Source organism: Orcinus orca, chromosome 8, assembly GCF_937001465.1.
Source record: "Orcinus orca chromosome 8, mOrcOrc1.1, whole genome shotgun sequence".
Classification (NCBI taxonomy): domain Eukaryota; kingdom Metazoa; phylum Chordata; class Mammalia; order Artiodactyla; family Delphinidae; genus Orcinus; species Orcinus orca.
Genome location: NC_064566.1, coordinates 26,749,351 through 26,769,144, shown reverse-complemented (window position 1 = coordinate 26,769,144; position 19,794 = coordinate 26,749,351). Strand labels below are relative to the sequence as shown.

Genomic DNA, 19,794 nt, shown 5'->3' with positions numbered 1-19,794 from the left:
AAGTGAAGTAAGTCAGACAGAGAAAGACAAGTATAATATGATATAACTTATATGTGGAATCTAAAAGAATGATACAAATGAACTTATTTGCAAACAGAAATAGACTCACAGACATAGAAAACAAACTTGTGGTTACCAAAGGGGACAGGGTAGGGGTGATAAATTAGGAGTTCGGGATTAACAAATACACACTACTATATATAAAATAGGTAAACAACAAGAACCTACTATATAGCACAGGAAACTATGTTCCATATCTTGTAATAACCTATAATGGAGAAGAATCTGAAAAAGAATATATATGTGTGTGTGTGTGTGTATATATATATCTGAATCACTTTGCTGTACACCTGAAACTAACATAACATTGTAAATCAAGTATACTTCAATAAAATTTAAAAAAAAAGCCAGGGTTTGGTAGAATGGGAGAAAATTAAAATCACAAGTTTATATCTGAAAAACCAATAATTTTTGAAAAGGAGAGTGGCTATATTAACTTTGAATCCTAATAATTTCACTTAAATTAATTATAATAATACAGTCCTACTCTGTAAGATTAGCTGTGCCTTAGTCACACAAATTCTTGTGTCTGACCCTTAAAATATATACTTCAACATATTATTCATTTGAATAATATTACTTGATATTTTGTCTTTCAGTTTCTTCAAATATAAAACAACTTTTTAAGAGGTCTGCTAATTACAAGGTATCAATAAACATAGGTAATTCAGCATTTAAAAAAAAACAGGTATAGAAAGATACATACTTTGAGGGAGGTGGGGATAGCAATGAACCAGGGAAGATTATTTTGGGAAAGGAGATGTCCTTGTGGAGGGGCGTTGTTTGTTTTGGTTTTGGTTTTTAAATATATCAACTTAGGAATTTCTAGTTTTTCAAAGTGATGGAAAGTTAGGGTTTAATATGTATAATTGTACTATCTGTTCTGATTGATGATCCAAGGACAGTCTTTTTCCCCCTTGTTGTATAGTGCGTTTGAGAGGTTAATAACCATTGCCAATTACGGCAAGCAAGACCAAGAAGTGTAGTAGGAAGACTTTCTTGAACCTGAGGAAAATTAGATAAGGTGATTCTGTACTCCTTCCTGGTTTCCTCATCTATTTTCTTTGCAGGTAGACCCTTCTGTAGAAGGCTATTATGGAAGTTTGTTGTGTTGCAAAATGGCAGAGAGAAACTGCTCTCCTACAACCCTAGTTCTTTACTAGTTGCCTAAGAGACCCCGTTGTCTCCATCCTTAACTTCTAGAAACCTCAGAGGCCCAGTGGTGGGGAGCACTCATGCCCTTGGCCTCTTTCCTTCCAGCCACACTTGATTCTTCTTTTCTGGTGGGTGGTGGCAGAATGGGGTTTACAGGCAGAAATTCAGGCATCCCACTTGTGTCAGATGTGGAAGGAAAGTGAGGTCTCAGATATGAGCCTTGGTCTCTGCAGCAGGTAATCAGGACTCTACCAGTTCACTTCAGGTGGGGCAGCGGGTGTTACACTACAGGACCTCTTAGGATCTGGGGCATATTTTGGAGGAGTTTTGAGGGGAGATTGGAAGAGAGACGAGCATCAGACGGTGCTATGTGAGAGAAGGAGATGAAAAGGTAGAGTTGGGAAAGGCTTCGGCAGTGTTGGTGAGGGCCACCTGTCATAGTGTTTAAAGAATAAGAGCAAAGAGATGGAGTTATTTGGAATTAACTTTTCTTTTTTAATTGGGGTATAGTTGCTTTGGAATTAACTTTTATTGACTGAACTGTAGTTCTTTTGAGAGGAGAGACAATGATGTGATAAGCACTTTAGGGAAAAGGTCCTTGGTTTTTATAAAATTATCAAAGATTAAGAATCTAATTTTCATGAAATATTTTAATGGAGCCTATATTTAATACTTTGATAAATCAAAAGCAGTTCTTCACCAGTAAAAATGTTGGGGAATGCTATTTTAGTTGTCACATATTACTGTGGTCATATTTACTAATGCCTATTGCATAATTCTGTCAACTTGACCTTTTCAATTTTATTTCACAACTGAGGTCCAAAGAAATGAGTTTTTATTATCTTTAGAGGTGATGAGTGCCTCAAAATGTAGTGATGACTGGACTCACAAAAGCATGGGAAGTCTAAATAAAAATGACCCACAATAAGCTTTTATTCAGTGTTATATGTTTGCTGCATTTTGAAGTTCCTCAGTAGTATTCTGCATTATAATCTGTTTGGAAATGTGTATCTACTGTGATATTATGGAAATTCAGCATTGGTCCTGTTGGGGCTTGGCAAGAGATACAGATACGGTTAAGATACAGTGTTGCACATATACAAAACTAGTGTGATGCCCTCTGACTAGGGATATTAAACACACCCTCATGGAAGAGGTACATTTGAACTAGTGGAGGATGTTCCATTGGAGACAACAGCGTAAGTAAGACATGGAAACAGAGAGGTATGAATGTTCAAGGGTGATATCTGAAGGTCTAGTCTAGAATGTGTAGAACGACTAGACTGACATAGATGGCATATCTATAATACTTGTAATAGATAAAGCTTGAATGGTAGGTTGGGTTCTTTTATTGGAGGACTTTCCTTGTAAGGATTAAATATGACTCATTTATTATGAAATATGTGGACAATTAAAATTTTTGAGGTGGAGAATAACATGGTCAGGGTTTTAAGTTAAGGCGAGTGAATTTGGAAGCAGGTAGATGCACTGGAGAGCTGTTAGAAGATGAATGCTGGAGACTAGGTAGGAGCTACTGTTGGTTTGAACTAGGTTTGTCATTAGGAATAGAAGGAACATTATGTAGGTAGAATCTACAAAATTTGGTGCTTAATGGGATGAGAAAAAGGGAGGTTACCTTGATATTGTAGCTTGGATTATTAGGAAATGTATTTTTCTTTCATGCATTCATTCAGCATTTATTAAGCTCGGTGGTGATCTTAACAGACAAGGAATTCAGCAGGAGAAGGAACTAATTTTAGAGTCTGGATGATAAATTGGGTTTTAGATGTGTTGAACTTGTAGTGCTAATAAGATAGCTCTTAGAAGATATTTGAAATTTGGTTCTGGAATTCAAGAAAGTGTGAAACTAGTGATGAGAGCTAGCATTCTGTTAATGGTACTAAACTCATTGTTAATGTATAGAGAAAAATCAAAGTGCTATATGCTCAGGGGCCACCTTGGTAGATCAAATAATATCAGCATGATGATGTGGGAATTTTTGTTTAAGCAAATTTGCCCGAAGTCCTTTTCATAGTTGTTATTTTTTTTTTTGCAGTCAGTATTTTTTTAATCAAACAGTATAATTACAAATGTGTAGTAAAGGCTTAATATATGACCTCCTTAACTTTTTGTTTGATTTAACGTTTAAGTAGCAAGCTATTGGTAAAATAAAGCAATATTTCCTTTTAAAAAGGAATGTAAGAAAGGCATTTAAGCAGATCAACCGCTGTTTAGGTCCAATATTACCTTATTGTGTAGTGGTTAATTTACCATAAAACTGTCTTACGCATTCACTGTAAAGAAATACCATTTCATTTCAACTTTACGTTGCTTAGTGAATAGAAAAGGTTATTTGGAAGTATGATTCATTTGGTAATATAATGAATATATTAATTTTCACTAAAAACTTTTAGAAGTTGCTAGAATTTTCACAATGTATTGTATTATATACTCTTTTCACAATTTACACATACTTCAATTTTCTTTCCCCTTCTAGTAGAAAAACACTTGTCTCTGTGTTTTCTAATAGAAAAACACTTGGCACTTGTGTTAAACCTATCAGTGGACACCATTGCAGTCTTCAGTAGCTGAAGACTCATACAAATTATACCCCCCTCTTTAAAAAAATTCAACAGGTTAAAATACCACTTGCATATTGTTCAGATTTCATCAGCTTCTTCATCACTGAAGTAAGTTGGCATTTGTGCAAACAATGAAATAAAGAGGTTGGCATTTATGATTACTGAACAAAAGATATCAAATATCGAAAAATTTCTGACTTGGTACACTTAATGTAATTTTCTTTGTGGTGTTATAGGTTAACAGTTGCGGAGTGTCACTCACTTTTTTTTAGTATTTGGAGGAATGCATCTGTCAAGGGGAAATTTTTATCAAGCACTCATTTTCTAACTTGCAAATAATTCTTTGTTTTAAGCAATAGAGGCTAACAGTGTGCTTCTCAGACTTTAGCATGCATAATAATTGCCTGGAGAGTTTGGTGAAACAGATTCTGGGGTCGCTCTGTAGGTTTGAGATGGGGCCATCTTCTAACGAACTCTCAGATAATGCTGATGCTGCAAATCTGATGACCGCATTTTGAGTTGCACTGAGCTGACACAATGTGACAGTCACTCCAGAATTAGGAATTTTGAAAGCACTTGGATTTACTCTATGGAGAAAATCTAAAGTCAAAATAAAATGTTCCATATTGAACAACCCATGCCATAAAATCTCAGCTAGTCAGAATTAAGAGTCCATAATTAAAATATTAGTTATCAATTAGATAGTAGATAGCACATACCAATTCTGTTAAAAAATTATTTTCTGTATATCTTTTGTAGTGTCATGAGTGATCCTTTATTTTTGTATCAAGACAGTTTTTTAATCTTTTGTTTGTGTTCATTTTTCTCATCCTCAATAAGTGGCTTGGGGATTTGAAAACCATAGGTCTATATAATTGAATAGTTTTCCCCTCATGTGAGGAAGTTACATAGACCGTAAAGTTGTGAGTGTCAAGTCAATTAAGAATAGTAAAATAGCACTTTGCTAAAACTTTGGAGATAGACAGCTTTGTCCTATTATAGTAAAGAATCACAGAGAGATACTCTCTCGGTATTTTTAGTGTTGTGACATATTTATCATATTTTAATTTTGAATGTACTTTAGTCCTCTACTCAGCAACACTAAACTTTTTTAAATGTTTTAAAGTTTTTGGAGGTCGGCATATGTACTTGAAAGTAAGTAAAACTATATTTCCATAAACTAGGCTGTAATTCAAACTTTTCACTAATTCATATCTGTCTTTTCATTAGTTTTCTATATTTTTATTTTACTTTTCTCTGTTTAATATTGAAAGAAATTTCTCATTTTCCTTTGTGGCTTAGAAAGATTCATTAGATTCCTTTTAAAACATTTAGACATATTTGAAGGTATTTTTCTATGAGATATGGTCAACATACACTGAAAAATGCATGGATCTTAAGTGTTCAGTTTGGTGAAATTTGATACCATGTTGCTACCACCCCAAACAAGATATAGAACATTTCTGTTTTTCCAGAAAATTCTCTTATGTCCCTTTCTAGTTAACTTATATCCCCTATGCCCTGTTCCAACCTGGAAACCAACGTTTAACTTTTATCACTATAGTCATCCCTAGGTATTCTTGGGGGATTGGTTCAGGACATCCTGAGGATACCAAAAACCAAGGATGTTCAAGTCCTTTATATAGAATGGCATATCCAGAGATATGGAGGGCCAACTGTATAGATTTAATTTTGCCTGAATTTGGATTTCATATCAATGTAATCATATATTGTGTACCCTTTGTTCTTGCTTCTTTTGCTCTACATAATATTTAATTAATTAATTTATTTAGGCCACACCAGGGCATGTGAGATATTAGTTCCCCAACAAGGGATTGAACCCATGCCCCCTACAGTGGAAATGTGAAGTCTTAACCACTGGACCACCAGGGAAGTCCCAACATAATGTTTTAGATATTCATCTGTGTTATTATTGAGTGTATCATAGTTTTTTTCTTTTATGTTGTTGAATAGTATTCCCCTATGGATATACTATAGTTTATCCATTTTCCTGTTGATAGACATTTATGGTTCCAGGTTGTGGTTGTTATGAATAAGAGTGTTAGTACATTCTTTGATAAGTCTCTTTGCGGACATACATTTTTATGTTTTATTTCTCTTAGGTAACTATCCAGAAGTGGAATTGCTTGACCACAGAGTAGATATATGTGTTTGTTTATAACAAATTGCCAAATTGTTTCCTGCCAGCAACATATGAGTGTTCCAGTTATTCCATATTCTCATCAGCATTTGGTGTCATCAGTCTTTTTTATTTGAGCTATTCTATTAGGTGTTTAAAAGTATCTCATGATTTAATTTACATTTCCCTGATAATTAATGAAAAGGTTTGAATGTACATTCGTGTGTAATTGTCTATTCATGTCTTCTTTTGAAAAACGTCTGTTCAGGTTTTTCCCCCTGATTTTTAATTAGTATGTCTTTTTACCATCGATTTATAGGATTTTTGTTTGTTTGTTTATTCTGGATACAAGTCCTCTGTTAGATAATTATTTAGCCAGTATTTTTTTTCCCAGACTGTGGCTTGTCTGTTTACTCTCTTAATGGTATCTTTGATGAGCAGAAAATTTTAAAATTTGATGAGGTTCAGTTTATCCATTTTGTTTCATTATAGTTTGTGCTTTTTGTCAAAGCAGTCCCTGCCAAGGGACAAAGATATTCTCTTGTGTTCCCTTCTAGAAGCTTTGTGGTTCTGTGTTTTACATTTATATCTATGATTCATCTTGAATTGATTTTTGTGTATGTAATGAGATTGGGATTGAGGTTAATTTTTTTCCACATGGACATCCAGTTGTTTCAACATCATTTGTTCTAGATTGTCCTTTCCCAGTTGAACTGCCTTGGCACCTTTGTTGAAAATCAAGTGACTATACATATGTTCTAGTTCTAGACTCTTCTGTTCCACTGTCTATTTTTATATATTTATGCCAGTACTACAGTCTTGATTACCATAGCTTTATATTAAGTCATGAAATCATGTAAGTCCTTCAACTATGTGCTTTTTGAAGATTCTTTTGCCTGTTCTAGATCCTTTGTTTTTCCATGTAAATATTATCATCATCTTGTCTACTTCTTCAGAGCGGCTCACTGGAATTCTATAGGAATTGCATAAAATTTGTGTATCAGTTTAGGAAAGATGGACATGATCTTCCCATCATGAACATATTATTTCTTTCCATTTCTTTCCATTTTTTTGACCTTGAGGCTATTGCAATTGGTAATTTCTTAAACTTTAATTTTCCAATTGTTTGTTGAAAGATTTGCTGATTTCTTAATTTTGAGTTCCTTGCTTCTAGGTGACTTAAGTTCTTCCAATTCCAGCAAAATGCATTTCAGTTTAGTACTGGTAGCAAATAGAAGTTAAAATAAATGAACTTTGCAACATTGATTTTAGTATATACCTATTCTGTTAATTAAGAGTATCAATATTTTCTATATTTGATTGGTGAGTGTTTTCCTCAGAACTCCCTGCTGTTTGTATGATTTAGCTGGCATTTTTCTAAAGTAAGAAAGCTTATGCTATCTTTTTGTGGCTGTTTCTGGCTCCTCAGTAAGTCAGACCCTGGAACACAGGATGCTATAGATTTTCTGTCTTTCATTTGGTCATTGAGTGAATGAAGTAGGAATAGCTTTGGGCTCTCAACAGTGGGAAAGTTTGGCTAGTGGGATTCAAAGTGAAGAAGAGCAAAGAATAAGCCTTGATGGGACTTGCTGGTGGTGCAGTGGATAAGAATCCTCCTGCCAGTGCAGGGGACACGGGTTCGAGCCCTGGTCCGGGAAGATCCCACGTGCCGTGGAGCATCTAAGCCCGTGCGACACAACTACTGATCCTGCGCGCCTAGAGCCCGTGCTCCGCAACAAGAGAAGCCACCACAGTGAGAAGCCTGCGCATCGCAACGAAGAGTATCCCCCGCTCACTGCAACTAGAGAAAGCCTGTGTGCAGCAATGAAGACCCAACTTGGCCAAATATATATATATATATATATATACACATATATATACATATATATATATATAAATGTACATAATAATGACACCATTTTATTAATAGACCTTTAATTGAAATATCTTTAGAAGTTGTGTCTGTTATATTCTAGTTTTAAACTGTAGATGTATTTAGATTGTGTATAATTTCTTGTGGCTGCTGGAATAAATTACCACAAACTTGGTGGCTTAAAACAACAGAAATTTATTCTTTCACAATTCTGGAGGCTAGAAGTCCAAAATCAGTATAACTGAGCCAAAATCAAAGTATTGGCTGGGCCACCATTCCTCTAGAGGCTCTAGGGGGAGAGTCCATTCCTTGTTTCTTTTAGCATCTGGTGGCTGCCAGCATTCCTTGGCTTATGGTCTCATCACTCCAGTCTTTAAGGCCAATATTTAAAATCTCTCTGCACAGTCTTCACATCACCTTCCCCTCTGTGTGTCACATCTCCCTCTGCCTCTTTCTTATAAAAATTCTTTGATTATATTTAGGACCCACCTGCACAGTTCAGGATAATCTTCCCAATCTTTAACTTAATTCACATCTGCAAAGACCCCTTTTCCAAATGAGGTAACATTTACAGGAACTAGGGATTAGTACCTGATATTTTGGGGGGCTATTATCAGCCTACCACAGAATATTATCTTTTTTAGACCTTCATTTTGTTCTGGAACTTTCTGTCAAAGCAGATTGGACTGAGGATTTTGGTACCCCAAATGACATACTTATTTTCTTGCTATAGCTTTCATTTTTTAATTAAAACCTATATCACAGCATAAAATTTATTGCATTCTATTAGCACAACAGAATAGATCTAAAAGCCTCAGATGGTGAATTACTTATTTAAAATAATAGGAAAATACCAAATTAGGGAAAATGATTGAATTGTGCTTTGACTACCATAGAACTGATATATGACTCAAAATTTAGTGATAGCTTTTAGTTTGGGGCAGCCAGGAACTAATTCTTGGTTTTGTAGGGCTTTCTTGGTCTGGTTGGTGTATGATTAGTCCATTGTGTTCTGTTCATTGTATCAACCACTACTGGTTTCTGTAGTGGCCTATTCGAAATTACCTATCTTCTAGTCTGTACTTCCGTGATACAGCTGCTAGATTAGAATGGTTTCTCTAGGGCCTTACTCAATGTTAGCGGCATACTGAGATTGCGTTTTCACATGTAAGTATTGATACATCTTAAATGTATACTAGTGGTGTATTTGAGCATGTTGCATGAAATAACATTGATTCATACCAAACTTGTTATACAGAACTTCTTCACATAGTGTTAGAAGATGGGTTAGGTAGAGAACTTAATGTAGCCTACTCTATTTTGGCTTTGGTACATTACGTAATATCCTAGCTTTAAGGATTGCTTAAACCTCAGTATGGGAATAATTTTCATGAGCATCATTTGATAAATCATGGCCTAAAAAAGATGAAACAATAAAGCCTAAGTTTCCTTTTCTTCAGTCATTATATTAATTAGCTTAAATAGTTAAATATTAATAGCGGATAGATTTGGGCATAGGAGGAGAAGAAAAGAAATAGTTTCCCAGAGGGAAAATGGAAGCCTGATTCTCTTTGTTTGCCCTGTAATCTTTCTCCCAGCATACATGATGTTCATTAGTTCTTCTGGGCAACCAAATATCACAATAGCCTTTGCTCTGCTAGTGAGGATCACCAGCAGTGTGGAGAAAGTTCAGCATGAAAACAAATGTAAGAAAGATTTACTAACCAATTAATTTGTATTCAAATGTTTTGTTGAGTTCTTTAAAATTGTTTCTTACAAATCTGCCCTGAAATAACCATTTTTCAATACAAATTTGTGTTTGGGGATTTATAACTTTAAAATCTTCAGGGTTGAGCCAGAAGATGAGAAGTGTTTTAATTTAAAGTAATAATTGTGTAATTTCAAAAGAAAAGCTAGTAGTAGTCCATTGTTATGATATCTACAGCCAAGCATATTGTATAAGGAGAGCTTCATACTCTGTACAGAGTTGGTACTCTTCCTCTATCAGGTCCTGCTCGTCTGCATGTACCTATTTCTGTTTGTGTTAGTCATCCTCTCTGGGTAAATTGTCCATGAGACCAGTGATTCCATCAGCAAATTATCCAGAAAATGCTGTTTTTGCACATTGTGACAGATCATGTCACTGGTAGATTTATAGCTACTCCAGTGCTCTAATTAACCTGGCAGTTGTCTCCGGTGCCCAACACTGTTGTTTCGTTGCTTGGCATCTTAGTTTGCATCTTCTCATTACCTTCTCTCTTAACGAAATCTCAGATTTAGAGGTTTTTTTTTAACCTATCCCCCCACCCTCTCTACTCATCACCCCACCCCCCCTTGTTTTTGATTGGCAGTATCATCCGGATAAACAAAGTGCAGATGTACCAGCAGGAACAGTGGAGGAATGTATACAGAAGTTCATCGAAGTTGATCAGGCATGGAAAATTCTAGGGAATGAAGAAACAAAAAAAGAGTATGACCTGCAGCGGCATGGTAGGTACTTGTGGTGAGGAGCCCCAGCACACTGGCAGCTCTGTGAAGCACAGTCTGCAGCCATTTCTGGGGGACGCTTTTCAGCATTTGCACCAAGTTGTTATTGCCTCCTTTACTCCTTCCCTCCCGTCACTGTTTTTAATTATGCCCTATTCTTAGTAGTGATTACTATGTATCCATTGAGAAGTCAGCAAAACTACTAGGATGTGGCTTCTTGTGAAGCCATGAAAGCTACTTTTTATAACTAATGAAAAATGCTTAATTACACATTCCTAATTAATATGTTTTTTATGTTTAAAAACTTCTTTTTATTAAATTTAATTATGTACTGATTAAAATTTTCATTGAGTACTTTTAAGACTTATACTGTATAAATGACAATCTGTAGGAAGATACTATAAAGGATAACATCTTAAAGCACTCTTTGCTGTCTCTGAACTTGTTTTAGGCTAGGTTTTCATGATTATCTCCTGGATAAACTATATTCTTTGTAAGATTGTCATAAATGATATCTTAGGAACGCACATTTCCTAAGCAATTTTAAAAGTCATTTCTTTTATGCATTTTAGAAAATAGCTTCTTAAAACAGTGACAAGCTCTTGTGAGAAAGAAAGGGACAAATGTAGGTCAGGTTTGTCACACATGGACTGCAGTTACGCGAAGTGATAGGCTGTCTTTCAGCCCTGGCCTTGGGATAGCAGTCCCTCAGCCTTCTATCTGAACCTTCAATATGCACCCTACATGCTAATGGGGGGAGTCGATAATCAGCCACAGCCTGTGGGGAAAACACTCAATTGCGCTCTGCCATAGCGCACCAGGCTCAGCATTGACTCACATGTGTTGATAAAAGCTCACCGTCTCTGTACTTGATTATTGAATCTCCTCCCATGCCCTGCACCAGTACACGATCAAACCTAACAAAATGATTGTAAGGCTCCTACTACTAAGGTTATGAAAATTTGATTTGAGAAATAAAGCTTTATTTCTAAGATACAACATTATAGGTTAAAGCCAACAATATATATAGAATATCCATATCTGTTTTCAGAGGGAGTTGTATCAGTAAAATTAAGTGTTTCTTACAGTTAGTGTGTGATTCCTTTGTGGAAAGACTTCATAAGCAATTTGCTTATGTACTGGGGTATTAGTTTTTAATAGTCACTTTCATAATACTAATCATCTCTCAAGCCCTTCTACTTTTTTAAGACTGATGAACTTAACAGTACTTTTTAAAAAATGTTAAGAAACCAATAAATATAACTTCGCAATGAATTTGGATTAATTTTCAAATATGGCTTGAATATTGGGTCCTCCTTCTATTTGGTGCATTTATGTGCATCTTTCCAATGTTGTATTTCTTCTGTAAATTCTTGCACTTCCGGCAAAAGAATGTGGAGGTGGTTTCATTTGAGGATGAATTCTATCCATAGATACATCTTTCTGACCTTGCTTCACATGGTAAAATTTCTGTGAAAGTGTAGAAACTAATAAACATGGATGTATTGTGTGTGAGAAGTTACCTATGTTTCTAAAGTGACCAAGTTCTACTGTAGATGACAGTCTCTCATGGTCCTTTGCACGTCTTTACCAGTGTTTATTCTGGGGTGCTGATTTGCTTAAGGTGAGGATAATCCACAAAACTGTATCTTAAGGAGTGTAGGGTGTGTACTTGCACTGTCGCTCTGCATTTTTGCCAGTCCACAGCTTGGTACTATTAAGAACTTATCAGTGGGCTTCCCTGGTGGCGCAGTGGTTGGGAGTCCGCCTGCCGATGCAGGGGACACGGGTTCGTGCTCCGGTCCGGGAAGATCCCACATGCCGCGGAGCGGCTGGGCCCGTGAGCCATGGCCGCTGAGCCTGCGCGTCCGGAGTCTGTGCTCCGCAACGGGAGAGGCCACAACAGTGAGAGGCCCGCATACGGCAAAAAAAAAAAAAAAAAGAACTTATCAGTGAAACTGACTAGAAACCTACTGTCGGACAGAGAAAAGAGGTAGGGAGAGATCAGGAATCAAAAAATATTCTCCCTTGCTAGGGTATTGGGTGAGTAAGACCAGAAATGGGAGAAATAGGAAGCAGGGTTAAAAGTGAGCAGTAGAATTACATGAAGGAGGTTTAAGAGATGTTAGAAGAACAAATAACCAACATCTTCAAGCCTTTCTCATTGCCTTTGAGAAGTCTTTGGAAATGTGAATTTCTTTTGAGCTTTGAATCCTTGGTTTAGAGGTTTTAATGGAAGGAGCTCTAGCCTACTGCATCTCAGGAGATTCTTATAACTCATTGACGAGGTCACAACAAAGTTTAGACAAACCAAATACAGTGAGATTGGGCTTGATTCATGATTCCAATAAATAGGCAGATCTTCTGGGAATTTATATGATGTCTGTCTGCTTTGCATGTTTTTCAGGCGGGTGAGCTTTTCTAGAAGGACAGTAGAAATACAAATTTTCATGACATTTTAGTACCTCAGATCTAAGTACTAAATATTTCCTTCATTACCAGAGGCTCCAAATAGTGAGAATGCTTTGTTTCAGTTTTAAATTGAAATTGGCTTTCTGTTTAGATAAGGAATAGAAGTTTCTTATCCAGATACAACTTGCTGGTTTTAAGCCTTTCATACTAGAGCTATTTCAAAAATCTCATAATAAACCTGGTTTTGTATTGTCATTTCTCTTGATTACCGACATTAATTTTTACTTCTTTACCCATCTTCAATAAATAGCTCCTTGAAAGAAGGAAATGAACTTGAACTTCTAACACTGAGGATTTAGATTTGATAGAAGGAAAAACTTTGAGAGTGATAATTTGTTGAAGACCAGGATAGGTTACCAAGAGAGAGAGTTGTTATAACCAGGTCAAAGCACTCTTTTTTTCTGGGTCAACCCCTGGGGACATGGAAATAGCTTTGTTATACAGAACCCTTTTTGCATGTGGTGATAGTTCATTATAGAACTTTCTTTTCATGGTGTGTGCTTTAAATATGTTTGTTTCCTGCCCTGCATTAACGTATAGTATAAAATAAGTTTGCGTTCTGTATACTTGGAAAGGCGGCAGGAGATGTTTTATTGGCGGATGTTGAACACTTTCTCATATTTCACAGCTCAAAGTTGGTGCTCTTGTAAGGAAAGCCTCATAATATTACCTACAACCATTTATTTCTGTAAAAGATCGTTTAAAGGAGCCCTTGAAATCCATATTTTTTGCTTCACAAAAGAATTATCAAAAGCAATAGTCTAGGATAGGTGACCTAAAGTAAAGTACCTGTGTTTTTTCTCCCTCATTTACACTTCTGTATTCTTGGTTGACATTTTAGGGCAGTGTTGGCCAGGCTCATTAGAAAAGCAAACCTAATAAAAGAGTAGTAATATTCAGTTTCTAGATACTATGCATTTTGAAAGCAATGTTAACTAGTGAATTTAATCAGTAAGTTCCAGTTGGACATATTTACCTTATTGTTTGTAAGGGTGCTTCCAGACTGCTTCCCATGTTCCCTTGAAAGGCATGTAGTTTTTCAAGGTTAGGCTTTGCACTTCAGACAACCAGATGAACACTTTGGAAATTCTTTTTAGGATTTATAAAATGTTCATATGAATAATATCTATTGAATAGATTTTTGTGCCTTTATAATTCTTGTGGGGAGTTTTCTCATACATTAAGTGCATTTAAAAACATGTCAGAAGTATATCATGAAAAGAATAGGAATCGTGATTCAATAGCTTTGTAGTGTGAGTCATACAGATCTCTGATGTCTAGGTGGCTGTATGGAGTGACACAGCTTATGAGTTAGGTTACTTCACTGTGATCTGAAGAGGAACAGACCTTCAAATGAAGTCAGTCAAATTAAATTATGTTGTAAAAACATAAGTGGATTGTGTCTGGAGTCCTTGCTGGTATATTGTCTTATATTAAGATGTACCTTGTTTCTCTGTTAGTGAATTATTTTGGTGATGTGGCGCCTTCATGCTACACAATTGGCCAAGTGCTTGGATACCCAAGACAGCTGGGCTCTGAAGAGGATTGAGCCAAACGTTGTAAAGTTAGTGTCTTTACTTAAAGCTAATCAGCTATACTCTCCTTACCTAGATACAAAAGGTCGTTTCAGTTGTTGTATTATACAGTTCACTCCATCCCTTTATTAGGATAAATATTTGAGAATGGGAGATAAATAAGTAAATCTTGGACCAGATGAGGAACGTACCTTAAAACCCCACCAACATTTATGTGTCAGAGAACTGAATCAACATGTAATTTCTTAAATTTAAAATAAAAGTACTTGCTGAAAAGCAAGTTAACACTAAAGACTGATTAACTCCATAAAAAGCGAATTAATACTTTTAAATGTAGATAATATGAATTTGGGTTATCTGTTTCAAATAATGACTTAAGGCCAGTGGATGTTTGTGTAAATTATGTGCTAAAACTGACCCTTATAAAATACTTGTATTAGTCAGATTAGGGTTTCCATTTATGGTCATATCCGTTTTTCCATTTGATTTTAGGAATTTGAAAATTGGCTATAAAAATGTGCTTCAGGTAAAACTTGAAGATAAGCATCAGGGGGCATGTTTTTTTGGTGACTGTTTCTGGGAAAAGTAAGTATGTGAAATGATGCAGAAAATCCATCTAGACAGTTAGGGACTTGCATTTCTTCAGAGAGGGAAGATAATATAGATAAAACTTTCTGTGAGGGTCCTCTTGCTTCATCTTCTTTGTCATAAGAAGGTGACTGCTCGCATTATTTGTTACTTTTACTTGAATACAAATGACTGCTTTTGCAATGACAATGTATTTTAAGATCATTTCTCAATGATTTTGAATAAAAATTTGGCTAATTTCAAATAATGCTATAGAAACCTACGGGCAAGATTATAGTTATAATCCTGTAATACTTGGACATAATTGGAAGTTTTGATTTAATAACAGAGAAAATGTAGGATTTTAGGAAGTTTGTGTCTCCATCTTTATCCTGTTGCCCAATTTCTACTCGGGTACTTGACCCGACTGAAATCAATGGGTTCAAAACCAAGACTGGGTCCACCTTTCTCATTGCTTGTTTCTAACCCTCAGACTTGAAATCTTTCTTTCATATTACACTCTGATTACTTCTGGTTTGCTCAATATATAGCCAATGAACTAAAAATGAGTGTTGGCATTTCTTCTTCAATGTGTTTTTTTTTTCCCTCTAAGTGATCTTTTTATTCTCACAGCTACCACAATAGACCATACCCAGATTATAACATAGACTCAGGTTACTTCCACAGCTGCTAATTGGCCTTCTCCCATAGTCATTTACATTTTGATTGGTCTAGCTTTCTTTATTCTTACTCTTGTTTAAGAACTTATATAACTACCCACTCCCTAACACAACATTTACCCATTCACATGGAATTTAAATGCGACAGAAGCTCTTAAGTTTGTCCCTAATTACTTCTTCCAGCCTTATCACCAATCACAAACCTAATGTGAATCTTCTCCCCATTCATTTAGGGGTTCCCAAACACATCTGCTTATACTGTTTGTTGTTACTCAGAATACCCTTGCGTTCTGATTCTTCACAGCTTATTCTTTGTTCAAGTTCCAACTCTGGTCCTCCTAGCTCCACCCCCAACAAAAGAAAGCCTCCCCTGACTTTCTAATCTACTGTCATTACGTCTAACCTCTGAATTTAATCCATAAATTATTTTGATTTTTTTCCCCATCTTTCAGTTCTGTCTGATACTTTGGAAGGACTAAATAATAATATGGACTATGGCTTTGATAATAATAGATCAATTTTAATGGGACTGACAATAGTAAAGTACATCAAACTTCTTAACCCTGTTACAAATCCAGACAAGGTGAAAGTTGCTGCCGTCCTACACTGTGGTACTCGAGGCTCCCCCCACTCCCCAACCATGCAATAATTGAGTGATTTTCCTGTGGTCTGTTATAGACAGGTCAACACAAACATTATGAGTTAATAACAACAGTTAAAATAGCTGCCATTTGTTGAGCACTAGAACTATGGCAATTGTCTTTTAATCATTGTTTAACAACCTTGTAAGGAAGATTTTAATATCTGTTTTCCAGAGAAGGAGTCTGAGGCCCAGAGGGTTTAAGTAATTTGACTAAGGGCACATAGCTAGTAATTGATAAGAGGGGAAACTCAAAGCCGTTCTCTGACTCTTAATCACTGTGCTAGGCTGCCAAGTTTTGAATAGGTGTGTACAACCTACTATTTTAGTTCCAGATAGTCAGGAATGAGGCATATTTGAGGGTCAGAGTGAGAGGCCAGGCTTACTTCTGCTACTGTGTTCTGCCTTTCTGCAGTGAAACATGAAATTCAATTTCCGGGTTTCATTTGGTACCTTTCATGAGCACTGGGTTTCTGTTCAGCTTATGAAAGAACCGTAGTTCTTCAAGTCCATAATTAAGCTCCAAGTTTGTAGTTTTTCTGCAGTATGGAAAGCCTTGCAGTTGTGACTCTTTAATTTCATCTGGGAAAGAATTATAGAGCTTTATGATTTAATGAATAGGTTTCAAGCTAAATGTTGCCTGATTCTGAATCTCTTATCAAGGTAGAGACTGTTCTAAGAACAGAGACTATTAAGGACAAGGAACTGATTTCCTTCAAGTTATTTCCTATATGAAAGACTTAATTATGTATACTGAAATGATTTTTAAGAAGGAGGTGATTGTTTAAAATTAAATTACATGGTTTTAAAGCAGCAAGATATAATTTAGACCTAAAGGAAAATACTGCGATTGCTTTTAACACACATAGATGACTTCTGTAAGTTTGAAATGAATTTTGTTTTAAATGGCATAAAAATAAATACAATGCACTAACTACTAAATGAGAGCGTTTTGGGGACTTGATCACTTGAGTAACACACAACATTGCCACTCTTGAATAGTAGGGACAGAGTTGCAGATAGACTAGATCTTTTGGCCAGTAGTGGGTTGAATGAGACTTTTAGATATCCATAAAGAATAAAGTTTAATTCCTCTTCTTGGTAGCTTTTTGTTGCTGTTATTTATTTATTTTTACTTATTTATTTGAATTGTAGCTACAGTTAGAAAAGGTTTCCTGGGATTAGGAAGTGTAATTATATAGGCAGCAAACAAAGAGCTGTTTTAGAAATTTTACTGTCATTAGGAGGAAGTTTTAAAAGACTGGAATTCCATTGTCTGGTAAGAAGTAAGGAATATTTATTGATTCCCAAATGGAGCTGAAAAAAACCTTTCCTCTTTTAGAAAGTTGTGAATGACCCAGCGAGAGCTCTAGTAAGCTTTACTGAACCAAGCTGCTAATAGTTATTTAATGTTATTCTTCAGTGTGAAAGAATCTCCGTAGATTTTCCTTTTAATCTCTTTGAATTGCAGGCTCATAAACCTCTCTGATGAGTCCTGCCAGTGTTTTCTTAGATCCCACTGTTGAGACAATGGAGCCACAGAATTCTTTCACTTCTTGTTGTCAGACAAATCCAATAGAACACAAGGTCAGAAGGGCCTATACTTCTAAAGGTTGAAAGATTCTTTTTCAAGTAACCACATAAATTATTTGATTTTATCATTATATTGGTTGGGAATCTCTCTTTAACGATAGTGCATTGCTTTCTACATGTAAGTAAATCTGGAAGTTTTTCTTGTCTCCATATTTGCTTAAGCTTGTGAGCACAGTACAGGTTGTGCACAGACCTTAACGTTCCTAGATATCTTAGAAAAAGCTGAACCCATTCACTTCAAAAGAATTAGGAATCATGTAGTGACATTGGACTCAAAATGGAGTTTACCAAATGCCAGGCAGTGCTCTTCTTTCCAAAGGGCAGTTTTTAGGTTTTTTTAAAAATTACTACCATTCTGTAGCTAAGATTCCAGATTTAAATCTTGGATCTGTTTATTTAATTAAATCACTTTCTAAGTCAGTTTCTGTTTTCTCATGATTTTTGGTAGTATCATATTAAGGAGGACTTTAAGATAGGGTTTACATTTTCAGATGCCTATTACAGTATTATAATGAACAAAAATATTTATAATATGTAAAACTCAAAAGAAAATGAACTTATGTCTTTTACAGATGCAGTGCCTGATTAGTAGATAATAATCAAAGCTAATTACAGGGTTCCTGTGCGTTGCTTTAAGGGCTAGGGAGGAATTAAGTTTTCTAATTATATCTACAGTGGTGGACAAGCAGAGATCATTGTTTAAAAAGAAAAAAAAGAAACATTGATTAGTTTGTGCTCCTTCCTTGTAATGGTAGTGAGGGGCGAGGAGTTGCTGTTGCCCCATTCGCTGGACACCTGCCTCTCAACAAAAGATGGTGGTCTCCTCCCTGCCCCCCGCCCCCGCGCATTTAGATTCACCTTTTCCTTGTGAGTACCCTCTCCGCTCATCATACAGTTCTCCAGGGATCCAATTTCCCCCTGACTTAATCACCCTCAGCCTTTTGCAGAAGTTGTTAGATTATGGTCCTTTCAAAGGATACACACTTTCTTACGGAGCTCTTTACTTCGTTCCCCTAACTTTTCTTTCCTTATTTCTATTTAAAAATATAGCCATTAGAGTTTCAACACTATACCTAAACCTTTTTATTGAAGTGTAGCATACATACAGAGGAATGCACCAATCCTAAGTGTACAGCCTGACGGATTTTCACAGTAAACACACCCATCTAACTAACCAGCACCCCATCAGGCCCCTGTAACTTTTTCCAGTCACTACTCACTCTCCCACGCCCAACATCACAGGATAGTTTTGCCTGTTACACTTCACATAATGGGGATATCATACAGTACGCAGGTGTCCTCCGCTTTTCAAACATTTGCTTCACTCCACTTCGCTTTCATGAAAGACCTACATTAGTACCTGCTTTCACTTAATGGAAAGAAATCCTAAGTGGATGTTCACCTTTATGAAAAGAGGTGAAAAGTGAAAACAGTGTTCAGCATTTGCTTTGCGGAGAGCCCCAAGCGGCCAGAGTGGCACTGCCAACCTCTCTCCCTGGGACCTACATTCAGCATCAAGCCACCATAGCTTTGAACTGTGTCTGTGAGCATCTGTGCTTTATCTTGAATTATTTTGTGCATCCGTTAGCAAGATATGTCTTGAGGTAATTTCTTCTTTGCTTTACCTATTTTGCCTTACAAAAGGTTTCATAGGAAAGCTCTACTTTCAGATAGCAGGGGAAGCCTGTGTTCACTCTTGTGTCAGATACTGACTTTTTTTTTTTTATCCGGTACGCGGCCCTATCACCACTGTGGCCTCTCCCGTTGCGGAGCATGGGCTCCGGACGCGCAGGCTCAGCGGCCATGGCTCACGGGCCCAGCCGCTCCGCGGCACGTGGGATCCTCCTGGACCGGGGCACGAACCCGTGTCCCTTGCATCGGCAGGCGGACTCTCAACCACTGCGCCACCAGGGAAGCCCAGATACTGACTTTTAAAACCAGAATCCCCACAAAACTTGGACTGTGTGCATATAGTATTGAATAATCAGGTCAATATGTAGATGTTTAGAT

The 19,794-nt window shown here is 36.4% G+C and overlaps 1 protein-coding gene across 2 annotated transcripts in view; it reads left to right on the top strand.

The window, feature by feature from the left end:
• The window catches only part of DNAJC24 (DnaJ heat shock protein family (Hsp40) member C24), a 61,888-nt gene that overhangs the window by 34,813 nt on the left and 7,281 nt on the right, over positions 1-19,794 (top strand). For both annotated transcript variants that reach the window (XM_004263956.4, XM_033409834.2), the window contains exon 3: positions 10,162-10,300. In XM_004263956.4, coding sequence (XP_004264004.1) covers positions 10,162-10,300 — 139 coding nt within the window. The remainder of the gene's footprint in view (positions 1-10,161; positions 10,301-19,794) is intronic.